The 13720-nt window shown below is 53.8% G+C and overlaps 2 protein-coding genes across 3 annotated transcripts in view; both read left to right on the top strand.

The window, feature by feature from the left end:
- IGSF21 (immunoglobin superfamily member 21) overlaps positions 1 to 13720 on the top strand; it is a 112525-nt gene that overhangs the window by 51878 nt on the left and 46927 nt on the right. The window lies entirely within an intron of this gene.
- LOC144945117 (uncharacterized) lies at positions 4664 to 11268 on the top strand. The gene is made up of 2 exons (XM_078873385.1): positions 4664 to 6163; positions 9945 to 11268. The coding sequence occupies exon 1, from the start codon at positions 4783 to 4785 to the stop codon at positions 5767 to 5769; it is 987 nt and encodes a 328-aa protein (XP_078729511.1). The 5' UTR covers positions 4664 to 4782; the 3' UTR covers positions 5770 to 6163; positions 9945 to 11268.

Genomic DNA, 13720 nt, shown 5'->3' with positions numbered 1-13720 from the left:
GACATTGCTCATGGTGGACACTGCCCATGGTGGACAGTTTATGGTTGAAAACTCGGGCAGTCTCCACCGCTCATGGTGGACACTGCCCATGGTGAACACCACTCGTGGTGGACATTGCTCATGGTTGACACTGCCCATGGTGGACACCGCTCGTGGTGGACACCGCTCGTGGTGGACATTGCTCATGGTGGACACTGCTTATGGTGGACACTGCTCGTGGTGGACACCGCTCGTGGTGGACACCACTAGTGGTGGACATTCGCCACACCAAGTGGCCGGGTCGTTAAAATCGTATTTTCTTGTTTTTAATTACCGGTAACATCGTAAAACCAAATGAAAACTGGTTACCGTCATAACCGGTTTTTGCCACATAAAATACAAGTGCCTGGCAATATACATAACGCGTCCATGTTTTTGATTGAGAAAAAAACGAATGCAGCAGCCACGGTGGTGTAGTGGTGGTGGTGTCGTGGTGGTGTAATGGTGCAGTGGTGGTGGTGTAGTGGTAGTGTAGTGGTTGTGGTGTAGTGGCGGTGGTGTAGTGCTGGTGGTGTAGTGGTGGTGTAGTGGTGGTGGGGGCAAGTGCTGTTAGCGAGCAGCAGTGCCTATGAAGGCCGGCATGGCACAGGAAGGGTTGGTTGGTAGCCAGCACCACGCCCGGCCGCCTTTGTCTCCCCAAGTGGCGATCGTTATACACTGCACCAGATATTTATTTGAGGCTGAGTCGACCTACATTAACAAAGACTAAGACCCCCCTCTCTCATATAGTCTTTTAACAGACTGTTAGGCTATGTGCTGTTAGCCATCACATGAGCAATGCAACACATACCCACGCACACATACATAAACACACTGATAATCCAACACATACCCACGCACACATATGTAAAGACAGTGCGTATGTAAAGACAGTATGCGGACTAGCGGTCACGAGCGGTAATTACGGGTGTAGAGATAATATAGAAGGCTAGCGGTCATAAATGGTAATAACAGGCGAGGTGACAGAGAAGGGAACGATCTGGAATCTCCAGGAAGGTTCGGGAACTCACCAGAGAGTTAGATATGTAAGAGCGATGGCCAGGGGTGGAGCGTTGGCCACACTGGGAATAAAAAGGGGTGAGAATCAAGGTTCTAGACTGCTGTGGAAGTCGGGGTCGTCACGGTCCGGGAGCGCTGTTGTCACGTCGGTCGTCGCTGTCTTCGGTCATCACTGTCTTCGCGCCGTCGCTGTCTTTGCGTCGTCGCTGTGTTCAAGTCATCATTTTGAAGCGACCGACCAAAATAAATAAACCCTTTACAATCCGTGTGTCCGAGAGTCGTTACAACTGGTATCAGAAGTGCCTGCATCAGTATGTCAAAATATACAAGAAAAAAATAACCTACCTGAATCGACTTCGGATGAGGGAGAAGATGAGGAGGAGACCCCCCTCCAAGCAGTCCCAGGAAATGGGGTCTCGGTCTACGAACCCGTGGGTGTAAAATAAGCGGCGGCAGTGGTGGAAAAAGAGGGAGCTGGTTGCAACAGCCACAAACCACGAAGGGGTGGTGTGAGGTGGCAGGATGGTTCCTCACGGCCGTCGCGCATCTCTCCCTGCAATTGGGCGCAGCTGCGGAAAGTAGGGGAGCCGCGGAGAGTGCACTGCAGGTCCCGGTGGATGGGACGGGACGAACGGCAGCTGCCATCATTTGCGTGGTGGAGCCCGCGCGAACGGCGGCTGCCATTGCCCCCATGGCGGAGCCCATGCAATCACTGGCCTCCATTTCTCCCACGGTGGAGGCGGCGTGATCGACAACCGCCATTTCACGGGTGACCCAGGTGGCAACGGATCAGCTCCGTCTCTGGTGACGCAGGGGAGAGCAGCGGACCGGCCAAGACGAATGCCTCCCGTTAGGGAGTTTGTTGCAGCGGGGGGTTACTGGGCCACTTTCACCCAGAGATTTGAGGAGGCATATTTATCAACAGGGTCAATGGAGGATGAAGCTCTGAGGGCCTTGCCGACTGCGCTTGATGACGGCGCCCTTGCAGCATACCGAGCCATTCCTGAGGACATGAGGGCCACCCTTCAGCAGGCATAGAAGGAGATGGTGGCCGTCTTTGTCCCGCCATCCAGCACATGCAAGAAGTCCCTGCAGCGGAGGTGGGGGGAGGCCGAGATGCTCCTCGCTTACCACAGCGTGCTGATGGTGCTGGGGCAGGCAGCGTACCCACGTATGGATCAAACGGTACTGGACTCTTTGGCCATGGAAAATATGCTGGTGTTGGCGCAGGAGATGGGGGTCGTGCTGTGGGTAGCTGGGTTTGACGGCAAGGCTGGGTTTGACGACGAGGGGAGACCTCGCGACAGCCTCGAGACTGGGGGCGACGGGAGGAGGCGACTCCTCAGCAGGAGACACCCGCCATCGCCTGCTTCATGTGTCGACAACCAGGAGCGATGCCCGACCAACGACGGCATCGTCGAGATCCACCCTTCCGCCGACCCCTCCACAGCCCCGGCAGGCAAGTCGCGACACACCAGACACCTGGGCCAAACCACATCACGCATCTAGGGCATCCCGTGTTCCAAGCGTAATTTTCACCCCACATTGGGAGTGGCCGGCTCCATCGATAGACACAGGTGCCTCAGCTACTATTATCTCGGAGTGGATATATGAGATGTTACCATCAAGGGGCCGTTGCGTTACGCTGGTGTGGAATGCGTGTGTTGCAGCTAACAGAGGGAGGATGGGAATCGTAGGGCAGGTAGGGGCTTGCATAAAGATTGGGGAAATTGAAATGTCGGGCCTGTGTTGATTTCAAAAACACTGGCAGTACCTTGTCTGTTTGGCACCGACTTTTTTAGTAAAATGCCTCTTAAGATTCTGACGGACCAGAGATGCATCGAAATGCTGTTAGGGCAGCGATTGTGGTTTTTGGAAGCCAGTTATGAACGTAACAGTTCAAGCCCTGGTGAATGAATTGGTAAAGATTCTGCCAGACACGCAAATGTTGGTCCCTTTGCATTACCACAAATGCTTATATTTGGCCGACCCCAATGCGGGAGTCCTCCTTACTCCGTCCAACACAGCGACCCGTGGGCTTACGCTGGGGGGCGTGCAGACCATCCTGCGGATGAGCCAGGAGCCATTTCTGCAAGTGTTAAATATGGGTGCGGGGATGGCTGTGGTCCAGGCGGGTACTGTACTGGTCCACGCAACGGCTACATGTTTTCGAGGCTGTGGACTCAGCTGCGGTGGATGTCGCAGGTGCGGTGGAGGAGGGAGCCGAGTCAAATTAGTTGAATGGGGCATGGGCTGATAATTGGTGCAACGAGATTCTGGATTTATCTGATGCGCAATGGGCGAATTGTGGTCATTGCTACGGCAATTTTCAGATATTTTTAGCAAGGGCAAGTTTGACATTGGTCATACCTCGCTGCTGCAGCACCATATTTATACGTGCGACGCAGCTCCTATTCGCCAGAACTCATACCGTTTGAGTCCAGTAGAAAAGGTGCATGTGCAGCAGGCAGTGGAGGAAATGTTGGCGGCTGATATAATTTCACTGTCAAACAGCCCTTGGGGAGCCGCTGCGGTATTGGTGAAAAAATCAGATGGGAGTTTAAGATTTTGCATTGATTTCCCTCATTTGAATAAGGTCTCGGTGGCAGATGTATATTCGCTTCTGCATATGGATGATTCTCTGGATGCATTGTCAGGCACTCGTTTTTTTTCAACATTGCATTTATTGTCGGGATTTTAGCAATTACTCCTGGATGAGTCATCTAAACCACAGACTACATTTTGAACACCTCATGGACTGTATCAATTAAATTGTCTTCCTATGGGATTTAATTCGGCGCATGCCACATTCCAGGGACTTATGGAGTTGGTCCTAGCAGGTTTGAAATTGGACTCATGCCTCATTTATTTGGACAATATCATTGTGTTTGGTCGCACATTCGAAGAACATTTGCAATGGTTGCGAGCAGTTTTCTCAAGAGTACGTTCGGCTAATCTGAAATCTAAGCCTCTAAAATATCATCTGTTACAAACCTCGGTACGATATTTGGACCACATTGTAAGCGCTTCTGAAATAGCTACAGACCCAGACAAAACGGAGTGCATACATGATTGGCCAACCCTGAAGACTGTGGAAGAGGTGCACAGTTGTGCTGGGTTTGCTTCTTACTACCGATGGTTCGTTCCACAGTTCGCGACAGTTGCAAAACCCTTGCATGCCCTGACTGCTAAAAACAGAAGTTTAAATGGGGTGAGGAGGAGGAGGCTGCGTTTGTTGCGCTTCGCAATCACCTCTCCAATGTGCCCCCCCTTGAATATCCAGATTTTTCCCTGCCGTTCATCCTAGTGTAATGACAGCCATAGAGGGTTCACGTGGGGATTGGCTTGCCGGTCCTGCTTGTAGCCAATAAGGGTTGAGATAGGGACCATGGCCCACGCGTGATCACGACAGGTCATCAGGAGTGATTGGCCTAGCCATTCGGGGCCCCAGCTAATGGGGAGCCGGATGAGGGGCGTGGTCCCGGGATTGACAGGGAACCATCGAGAATGGTCGAAGCTGTCCATGAACGATTGGCTGGGGGAACCACGTGACGAAGGTATTAAGAGCGAGTGAGAGAGAACGATCGGGAGCAGACTGAAACTGACAAGAGCAGGGTCACGGAGAGTGAGTGAGCAAAGTGTATTGTGGAGTGGAAATAAAAGGACTGATTCCGAAGCCGTCTCCCGAAGGATTATTACATTGGTGTCAGAAGTAATTCTGCGACTGTTTGGACGATTGTCAAGATGTCTAAGCACCTCAGAAAAAAGAACTTGCCCGTGCCTCTATCGGAGGAAGAGGTCGAGACGGATGAAGATGAGCTGTTGGGAGCTACAGCCCTGGTGCTGCCGGCTGATGACGCTCGCCTCGACGCCTCTCAGCGTCGACCGGGGGAGAATGCAACCACCGCAGGACCGAGAGACGAATGGCGGCTGATGGCGGAGCAGATTGAGTCGTTGCGCGCAATTCTGCTAAGCCTGGTGACCGCGGTGGCGTCCTCACCAGCCGTGGGTCACCAGATCGCCGATCAGCTGGACGCCGCGGGAAGGGGTCCTGCTATGGAAGCGGGACCCGCCATTGCTCCTGCCACGCGGGAGGACGCCATCGTCTTGGGTGGGGCGGCTGCGCAGGAGTCGTCGGTTGCCATTTTGGGCGCGCCTACCACCACGCGGCCGCCGGACGCCATTTTGTCTGCACCGAGCGGAGAGCGGGAACGGCAGCCGGAGACGCCCGCGGCACGCGCCTGCCACCGCGGACATCGCCTTCCACAAATTAAAGAATTTATCGCCGGGGGCGATTGGAGTGCTCTTACGTGGCGCTTCGAGTCAGCTTTTAGATCTGTCAAGTGGACGGAGGAAGAAGCGCTGGGAGCACTACCTACGCTGCTCGATGATGTGTCTCTGGGAGTCTTCCGCTCCATCCCGGCGTCCAAGAAGAAGACACTGCGGGATGTGTTCACAGAGATGGCGGAATTTTACGACCCGGCGACATCGGCCACCAGAAAATTTATGTCGTGTCGCCGGGCACCGGAGGAATCGCCGTTGGCCTATCGGGGGACGTTGATGGCGATGGCCATGGCCGCCTACCCCGACGCAACGGCCGAGCATTTGGATCCACTCATCCTTTCCCGCATGCTGGAGTTGTCTCAGGAGCTCAACATCTCTCTACCAGTGTGCGGCCACGAACCGCTTTCATCGCGGTGGGTGGCGCTGCTGCCTGGACGCAAAGTTTAATATCGAGCGGTGGGACCAGATGGCGGCGTGGATGGGGAAACCCGAGATCGACGGGCCGCCTCTGGGGTGGTCTCCGCGACTGGTTTTCCACTGCTCCGACGACTCGGGCGACGACGACATGCTGGCTGCTGCTGTCCCGCATAGGATTCCGGGACGGCGGCTGCGCGACCAGCGGGGCGACTACACGGGCCGACCGCGTGCGAGGGCCGGGTCGTCCGACCACCGGCCGACGTCGGCCGCGTGTTTTAAGTGCAGCAGACGGGGCCACTTCGCCCGTGACTGCCGCTGCCGACCTCTGCTGTCGCCTCCTCCGCCAAGGGGACCTCCATCTCATCTACCTGCTGCGGAGCTGCAACAACCTCGGGCGAGTCGGCACAAATCGGACACCCGGCAGGTCGTGTCACATCACTCATCCACTCGCACTCATTCTTACACTCCTAAGGATAATTTTACTTCTCCTGCTCCATTGACACGCTCTGCTACACAGTGGAAGAAATTGGCTCGCAGGATTGTGGCTGCGGCGTCGGGCTCGTCGACGGTACGCGGTACCATCGACGGCGTTGACGTCCGTATCTTGGTGGACACTGGCGCATCGGCTACCATCATTTCGGATGTAATTTTTCATTTGTTGTCCATTCCTGCGTCGAGAATACGCAAGGTTAATGATGCGTGTGTTGCCGCCAATGGGGGGAGCATGGGTATCTGCGGACAAGTGGATGTGAGCATCGCTATCGGAAATATTGCCGCCGCAGGACCTGTGTTAATTTCTCGCTCGCTAGCTGTTCCATGCTTGTTGGGTACGGATTTCCTGCGCCGGATGTCGTTGCGAATACGGGTCGACCAGGACTGTTTGGAAATGCCGGGGGGTCGTAGGATGGCGTTCCTGCCTTCCCTGCTGGCCAAGGCGCCTACAGGTAACGCAGTTACTGCTGTAGTTGCGGCTACGGTGGAGGTTCCATCGGGAGCGCAAATGCTTATTCCGCTACGTTACCGAAAACCACTTCAAATGGGAAGGGGTGCGAAAGGCGTGCTATTATCTCCATCGAATTCCGTATCGAAATCTTTTCTTTGGCGGCGGCACAAACGATCGTGCGCCCAGGCCAGGCACCTTTCATACAGGTCTTGAATGGGGGACCTGATCACGTTGTTGTTCCGGAGGGATCGGTGCTGGCTAACGCCACTACCGATTTCGCCTCTTGTGAAAAACCGCCGTGCGCTCGGATGCCCGCGGATGGGCCTCCGCATGATCGTTCACAAGAATGCTGGATCGCGAATTTATGCGGAGAGAATTCTTCCTTTTCAAATGAACATAGGAACGCCTTGCGTTCGCTGTTGCTGCAGTACGCTGATGTGTTCAGCAGAAATGATTTGGACCTCGGCCGCACATCGCTTTTGTCGCACCATATTGAAACCGGTGCGGCGCCTCCTGTCTGTATGCACCCTCACCGCATGAGCCCGGCGGAAAGGGAACACGTGCGTGGGGCGGTAGATGAATTGCTGGCGGCGGATATTATCTCGCCATCCAACAGCCCTTGGGGCGCGCCCGTCGTTTTGGTTAAGAAAAAAGATGGTGGTACGAGGTTTTGCGTTGATTTCCGCCGGTTGAACAAAATCTCGGTAGCGGACGCGTACCCCTTACCGAGGATGGATGACTCATTGGATGCTTTATCGGGTGCTAAATTCTTTTCCACCCTTGACCTGTCCTCGGGCTTCTGGCAGCTTCCCCTCGATGACGAGTCAAAAGCCAAATCGGCATTCCGCACGCCGCAAGGCCTCTTTGAATTTAATCGGTTGCCGATGGGCCTGAACGCGGCTCCGGCCACGTTTCAGCGGCTCATGGAATTGGTGTTGGCGGGACTGCAGTGGGAAACGTGCCTCATATATCTAGACGATATAATTGTCTTTAGCCGCACGTTCGAGGAACATCTCCAACGCCTTGAGACAGTTTTTCAAAGAATGCGTGCGGCTGACCTTAAGTTTAAACCGAGGAAATGCCACCTCCTGCAACACTCCGTCCGTTACCTGGGTCATATTGTCAGTTCGGATGGTGTATCCACTGACCCTCTGAAAACGAAGTGTGTACGTGAGTGGCCCACACCCACTTCAGTGGGTGATGTTCGGCGGTTTATTGGATTCGCTTCCTATTATCGCCGCTTTGTTAAGAACTTTGCGACGTTGGCAAAAACCATTACACGTTCTGACTGGCAAAAATCAAAGGTTTAAATGGGGGGCGGAGGAAGAAAGTTCCTTTATGGCACTTCGGGACCACCTCGCCACGGCGCCTACGTTAGATTACCCAGATTTTTCACAGCCGTTCATCCTTGATACGGATGCTAGTGATATCGGCATTGGGGCCGTTTTGTCGCAACGTAAGGACGGGGTTGAGAGGGTGGTGGCGTATGGCAGCAGGGTTCTGTCCCCTGCGGAAACGCGATATTGCGTGACAAGGCGGGAACTTTTGGCAATTGTCCATTTTGTTCGATTGTACCGACCGTACCTGTATGGACGGAAATTCCTGGTCCGCACTGATCATGCGGCTTTGCAATATTCCCTCAAATTGGATCAGCCGTCAGGCCAATTGGCCCGGTGGTTGGAATCGTTACAGGAATTTTCCTTCGATATAACATACCGAAAGGGGGCCCATCATGCGAACGCTGATGCGCTCTCAAGGCTGCCGCCCGTTCCTCCGTGCACTTGCCTGATGGGCACGCACCGCTGCGCCACACCGCCCACGTCGCCCTGCCCGGTTATGGGGGCAATAGCGAATGAGGACGACGCAGGGGCGAAAGCGAAGGAGGAGGACCAGCAGGTGTCGGTGGACACCGATGATACCTTACGGCTGCCGCACGTGGTCTGGTTGCGCGAGCAGGAGGCCGATGCCTCGCTACGTAAATTGGTTGGGAAACAGAAATCGCAATTGGCGGGCTGGAAGTGGCAGATGTTCCGGGGTAAGTCGGGATTGCTAATGTGTACCGACGGGGTGTCTCACCGACCACGCTTGGTGGTGCCTACTTCACTTCGCTACGACCTGCTCCGTGCTCTGCACGCTGATAAGTTGATGCACCTCGGCGTCCAAAAGACTGTGGCCGCGATGCAAAAGGATTTTTTCTGGGCCGGTATGACGGCGGACATCAATGATTTTGTCCGCTCGTGCCATGATTGTGCGAAGAGGAAGCCGCCTCGGAACCACTATGTACCACCGTTGCGTTCCATTGAAGTGTCCCGTATCAACGAATTAGTGGCTCTCGACATTCTGGGGCCGTTTCCCCCGTCGGCTAGGGGCAATAAATACCTTCTGGTCGGGGTGGAATATTTTTCTCGATGGCCGATGGCCTGGCCTCTGCCCGACCAAACGGCAGCGTCCATCACCGACGCTTTCTTGAACGGGTATGTCATGGACAAGGGGGCACCTGAAAGGCTGCTCACAGATCAAGGCCGGAATTTCTCCTCTAAATTGCTTAGGGAAGTTTGTGACGCGCTAGGTACAAAGAAAGTTCGCACCTCCCCATACCATCCACAAACAGTTGGTATGGTGGAACGATTCAACCGTACCCTTTCCGCTATGCTTTGTCACACGGTCAGTGAAAAGCAAACCGATTGGGACTTGCACATACCAGGCGTCTTGGCGGCATACCGCATGGTTCCGCACACGTCCACGGGATACTCACCGTTTTTTTTGATGTATGGCCGTGAAAATGTTCCACCCATCGATGTGCAACTGGGTACGCCGAGTAAACAACCGTCCCGCTCCCTGCCTGACCACGTGCGTGACTCGCTTGAACGAGTAACGGAAGCGCGAGAGGCTGCCCAGTGTGCGACGGCCCGTGCTCAGGCAAGGAACGAACGGTACGCGCGTCGATCGCATACTCGCATGCCTTGGTCAGTGGGAGACCTGGCGTGGCTCCACTGCCCCCAGGTACCGGCGGGCACATCCCCTAAACTGCACAGGCCATGGCGGGGGCCTGTGACGCTCGTAGATGTTCGGAACTCGCAAAGTATCCGCGTTCAATATGGCAAACGTCGGTGGTATGTTCATTCCTCGCGACTTAAACCCTATGTTGACGCGCGTGTCGGTCCTTCATCCCCAATAGCTGACCTGCCGGGTTCTGCTGGGCCGACTACGCCGCTTGACACGCCCGTTGATCCCAGGGGGGACTGTGTTGTGCCTCCTGCAGATGAACAGGTTCTGAGGGCTGAGGAAGCCCCCGCTGCCCCCCCTCCAACGGGGCCCGCCCTGGACGTGACCAAGCACCAACAACCGACTTCTTCTTCGAGCCTGCCACCTCCTGTCCATCCGGAAGCAAAGCGACCTTGCGCTGGGAGCGGAGAGGGTCCCGCGTCGCGTACGCGGTCGAAATCTCTTTCGTTTCGTTAACGTTTGATCATTCGCTGATTCCCTGTCGTTACCGCGCTGCAGGGGCGCCCTAATGTATGTTGTGATTTTTTTTTTATTATTATGGGTGACTGTTTTAAATGTTGTTAGGCGCGGGAACACCGGTTCACCCTCAAATTGTTAAACGCACCTTGGTGCCCTAATAAGATGTTGCGGAATTGGTTCTTCACCCTTTTCCCAGCCGAGACGGCTACATTTTTTCACCGGGGGGGGGGGGGGGGGTGATGTAATAACAGCCATAGAGGGTTCACGTGGGGATTGGCTTGCCGGTCCTGCTTGTAGCCAATAAGGGTTGAGATAGGGACCATGGCCCACGCGTGATCACGACAGGTCATCAGGAGTGATTGGCCTAGTCATTCGGGGCCCCAGCTAATGGGGAGCCGGATGAGGGGCGTGGTCCCGGGATTGACAGGGAACCATCGAGAATGGTCGAAGCTGTCCATGAACGATTGGCTGGGGGAACCACGTGACGAAGGTATTAAGAGCGAGTGAGAGAGAACGATCGGGAGCAGACTGAAACTGACAAGAGCAGGGTCACGCGCGGACGGGGGCTCGGGGTGCCACGTGCGCGGTGGGGACTTGCGTAGTCTGTCCTCTCTCCATTGTCTGCCAGCAACGGAGAGTGAGTGAGCAAAGTGTATTGTGGAGTGGAAATAAAAGGACTGATTCCGAAGCCGTCTCCCGAAGGATTATTACACTAGACACAGATGCCAGTGACCTAGGCATAGGGGCTGCCCTGTTTCAGGTGAAAGGTGGGGTTCAAAGGGTTATTGCGGAGCAGGGGTATTGTGTTACCCGGCGGGAACTTTTTTCCATGGTCTACTTTATCCAACAGTACAGGCCTTTCTAGATTCTAAGCTTTCGTGACTGCAGGAATTACCCTTTGGTTCTTTCGGTAAAGTCACATAGAAATAAAATAAAATAAATAATAATAGAATACAACGTTTTGATTGCAACACAAGCAACCATCACCAGGTAAGAATTAATGAGAAAACAAACATTTTACTACAATTGTTTTCTTAAACTTCCTATTTCTCTCTCTAAATTTTGCCGTGCTTGTTAGTTTGTAAGTCCATTGTCTCTCCTCCGGCCGCTATGGGCAGGAATTCCACACAACTCTCTCATTGTTCTCTACCCCAATTCCCCCCCCCCCCCCTTTCTCTGCCCCACCCCCCTCTCTCTATTTAAGGCCTTGACACAGAGGCGTTGTCTTTCTGTTTGTCTATGTGTGTGTCTCTCTCTGTGTGTCTCTCTCTGTGTGTCTCTGTGTGTGTCTCTCTCTGCTGGTGTGTCTGTCTATGTGTCTTTGTGTCTGCGTTTTGTCTCTCTCTCAAATTTAGCAATCTTTGGAAGAACGTAATCAACCAGGTAGTGTGTTGACTGTTGTGTTAGCCGAATCTCTGTGTTGTATTGCATTATATTTCTAATTTTACTATGTTTGTTTTCTCATTCATTCTTACCTGATGATGGTTGCTTGTGTTGCAATCGAAACTGCGTATTCTATTATTATTTAATTTATTTTCTTTCTACGTGACTTTACCGAAAGAACCAAAGAGTACAGGCCTTATCTATACGGCGGGGAGTTCGCAATCCGCACGGACCATGCGGCCCTGCAGTATTCCCTACTAGTAGACCAGCCTTCCGGCCACCTGGCTGGAGATACCTCAGGAATATTCCTTTCGCGTATTCTATCGGAAGGGCTTAAGGCACTGCAATGTGGATGCACTATCTCGGTTGCCTCAGGAAGAACGGTGTGCATGTGTGTCCGGCGCGGGCGGTGTAAACCTCCTGCAGCTGGGTTGCCACAGGTCGTAGCAGCACTAAGTAATGCAGAGCCAGCCGGAGTGGTCACGCCTACGAATAACACCTTGGGGCTCACACGTGGAATGGGGGCAACTGCAGATGGAGGACAGCTCCTTGTTAACTTTGCGGCACCGCGCGGAAACAAATCGCGACAACCCTACCTCTTCGGGAGTCTCGGGGTTTGTTCTCCGTGAAGGTCTACTAATGAGATGGGACGAGGTCTCACAGCGTCGATGGCGAGTGGTCCCCACTTCCCTACGGGGTAAGCTGACGTGGGCGGTACATGACAACAAATTATTGCACCTCGGGCATTGGAAAACGTTGTTGACCTTGCAACGAGACTTATTGGCCGGGAATGTTGTCCAATGTTCACCATTTAGTCGCAGGTTGCACAGAGTGTGCGTGCCAAGAGCCCCCGTTGAAAAAGTCTGAGCCCCCGTTGCAGTCCATCACAGTGTCCCAAATCAACGAATTAGTTGTGCTAGACATCCTGGGACCTTTTCCGTGTACTCAAAATGGGAACAAGTGCATTCTGGTCGGGGTGGAGTATTTTACCTGGTGGCCAATGGCTTGACTATTGCCTGACCAAACAGCTGCATCCATTGCAGATGCATTCCTGCACGGCTACGTGATGGACAAGGGAGCCCTGGAGCAGCTTCTCACTGACCAGGGTCGAAATTTTTCGTCTAAACTGCTGCACGAAGTGTGTGACGCACTGGGTACGAAAAGGATTATAACTTCACCATACTATAACATCTATGCTCTGTCAAGTGGTTAATGAGGCACAGACGGATTTGGACTTTTGCATGTTCCTGGGGTCCTGGCAGCCCCACACGCCTCTACGGGATTATCCCCTTTTTTTCTAATGTATGAGCGGGAGAATGAACCCCCCATTGAGGCTCAATTGGATACGGCCTCAGGGAAGACAAAAACATCTATTCCCGGACCTCTGCAGATTACGCTCGATCGTGTGGCAGAGGCGCATTAAGCAGCTCGAGAAAATACTGCCAGGGCGCAAGCCGCGAATGAAAAACACACAGAGCAGCATGAGCACGTGCTTCCATGGGCAGTTGAGGACACGGCATTGTTTTTTTGGCCACAGGTGCCGCTGCGTACGCCCCCCAAACTACACCGGCCATGGTGTGGTCCCGTGGAAGTCATAGAAGTGAAACGGCCGCAGTGTGTGTGAATGCAGGCAGGACGTCGCCGTCACGCTTAAAACCATTTGTACATCCCCACCCAGACAGCTCATCCCCATGTCCTGTATGGCCAGTATCTGGTGGGTCCAATGTGCCGGGGTGATCGGCCAAAGAAACCGTGCGTCAAGGAAAATGTGTTGTGCCGCCCACAGTTTCCAAGTCCCTGATGTCCGGGGAGTCACAAGAATCCGCCTCGTGCGATGGACCGGTCTCTGGAGCCCGGTCTAGTCCTTCCAAGGAAGCCAGGGATGAGCCTGCCCCTTCAAGGCTTTTATGCAGAGAGGCACAAAAATCCGCCATGGGCGAGGGACGGGCATCAAGAACCTGGTCAAAGTGCTTCAAGATGCGCTAGTAGAGCTGGAAGCCCTAAACCATGGACTTTGAAAATTCCCCTTGAGCGACCTGCGGTGGTGTGTGGTTGGTGACCATGACGGTTATGATTATTATTGTGGCGGTCGGTCGAGGGAGATAATTATTGTGTTCTTGATTGTTGTTATCGGGTGGGTCGGTTCACACCGCTCACCCATCATAATAGGCCATTATAATTGCGATCGTC

Source organism: Lampetra fluviatilis, chromosome 36 (assembly GCF_964198595.1).
Source record: "Lampetra fluviatilis chromosome 36, kcLamFluv1.1, whole genome shotgun sequence".
In the NCBI taxonomy this organism is placed as follows: domain Eukaryota; kingdom Metazoa; phylum Chordata; class Hyperoartia; order Petromyzontiformes; family Petromyzontidae; genus Lampetra; species Lampetra fluviatilis.
The sequence above is the reverse complement of the archived record's forward strand: the minus strand, read 5'-3'. Positions and strand labels throughout refer to the sequence as shown.

Excerpts from the sequence above, each read along its gene's own strand:
- LOC144945117 (XM_078873385.1), top strand. The coding sequence starts at position 4,783 with ATGTCTAAGCACCTCAGAAAAAAGAACTTGCCCGTGCCTCTATCGGAG.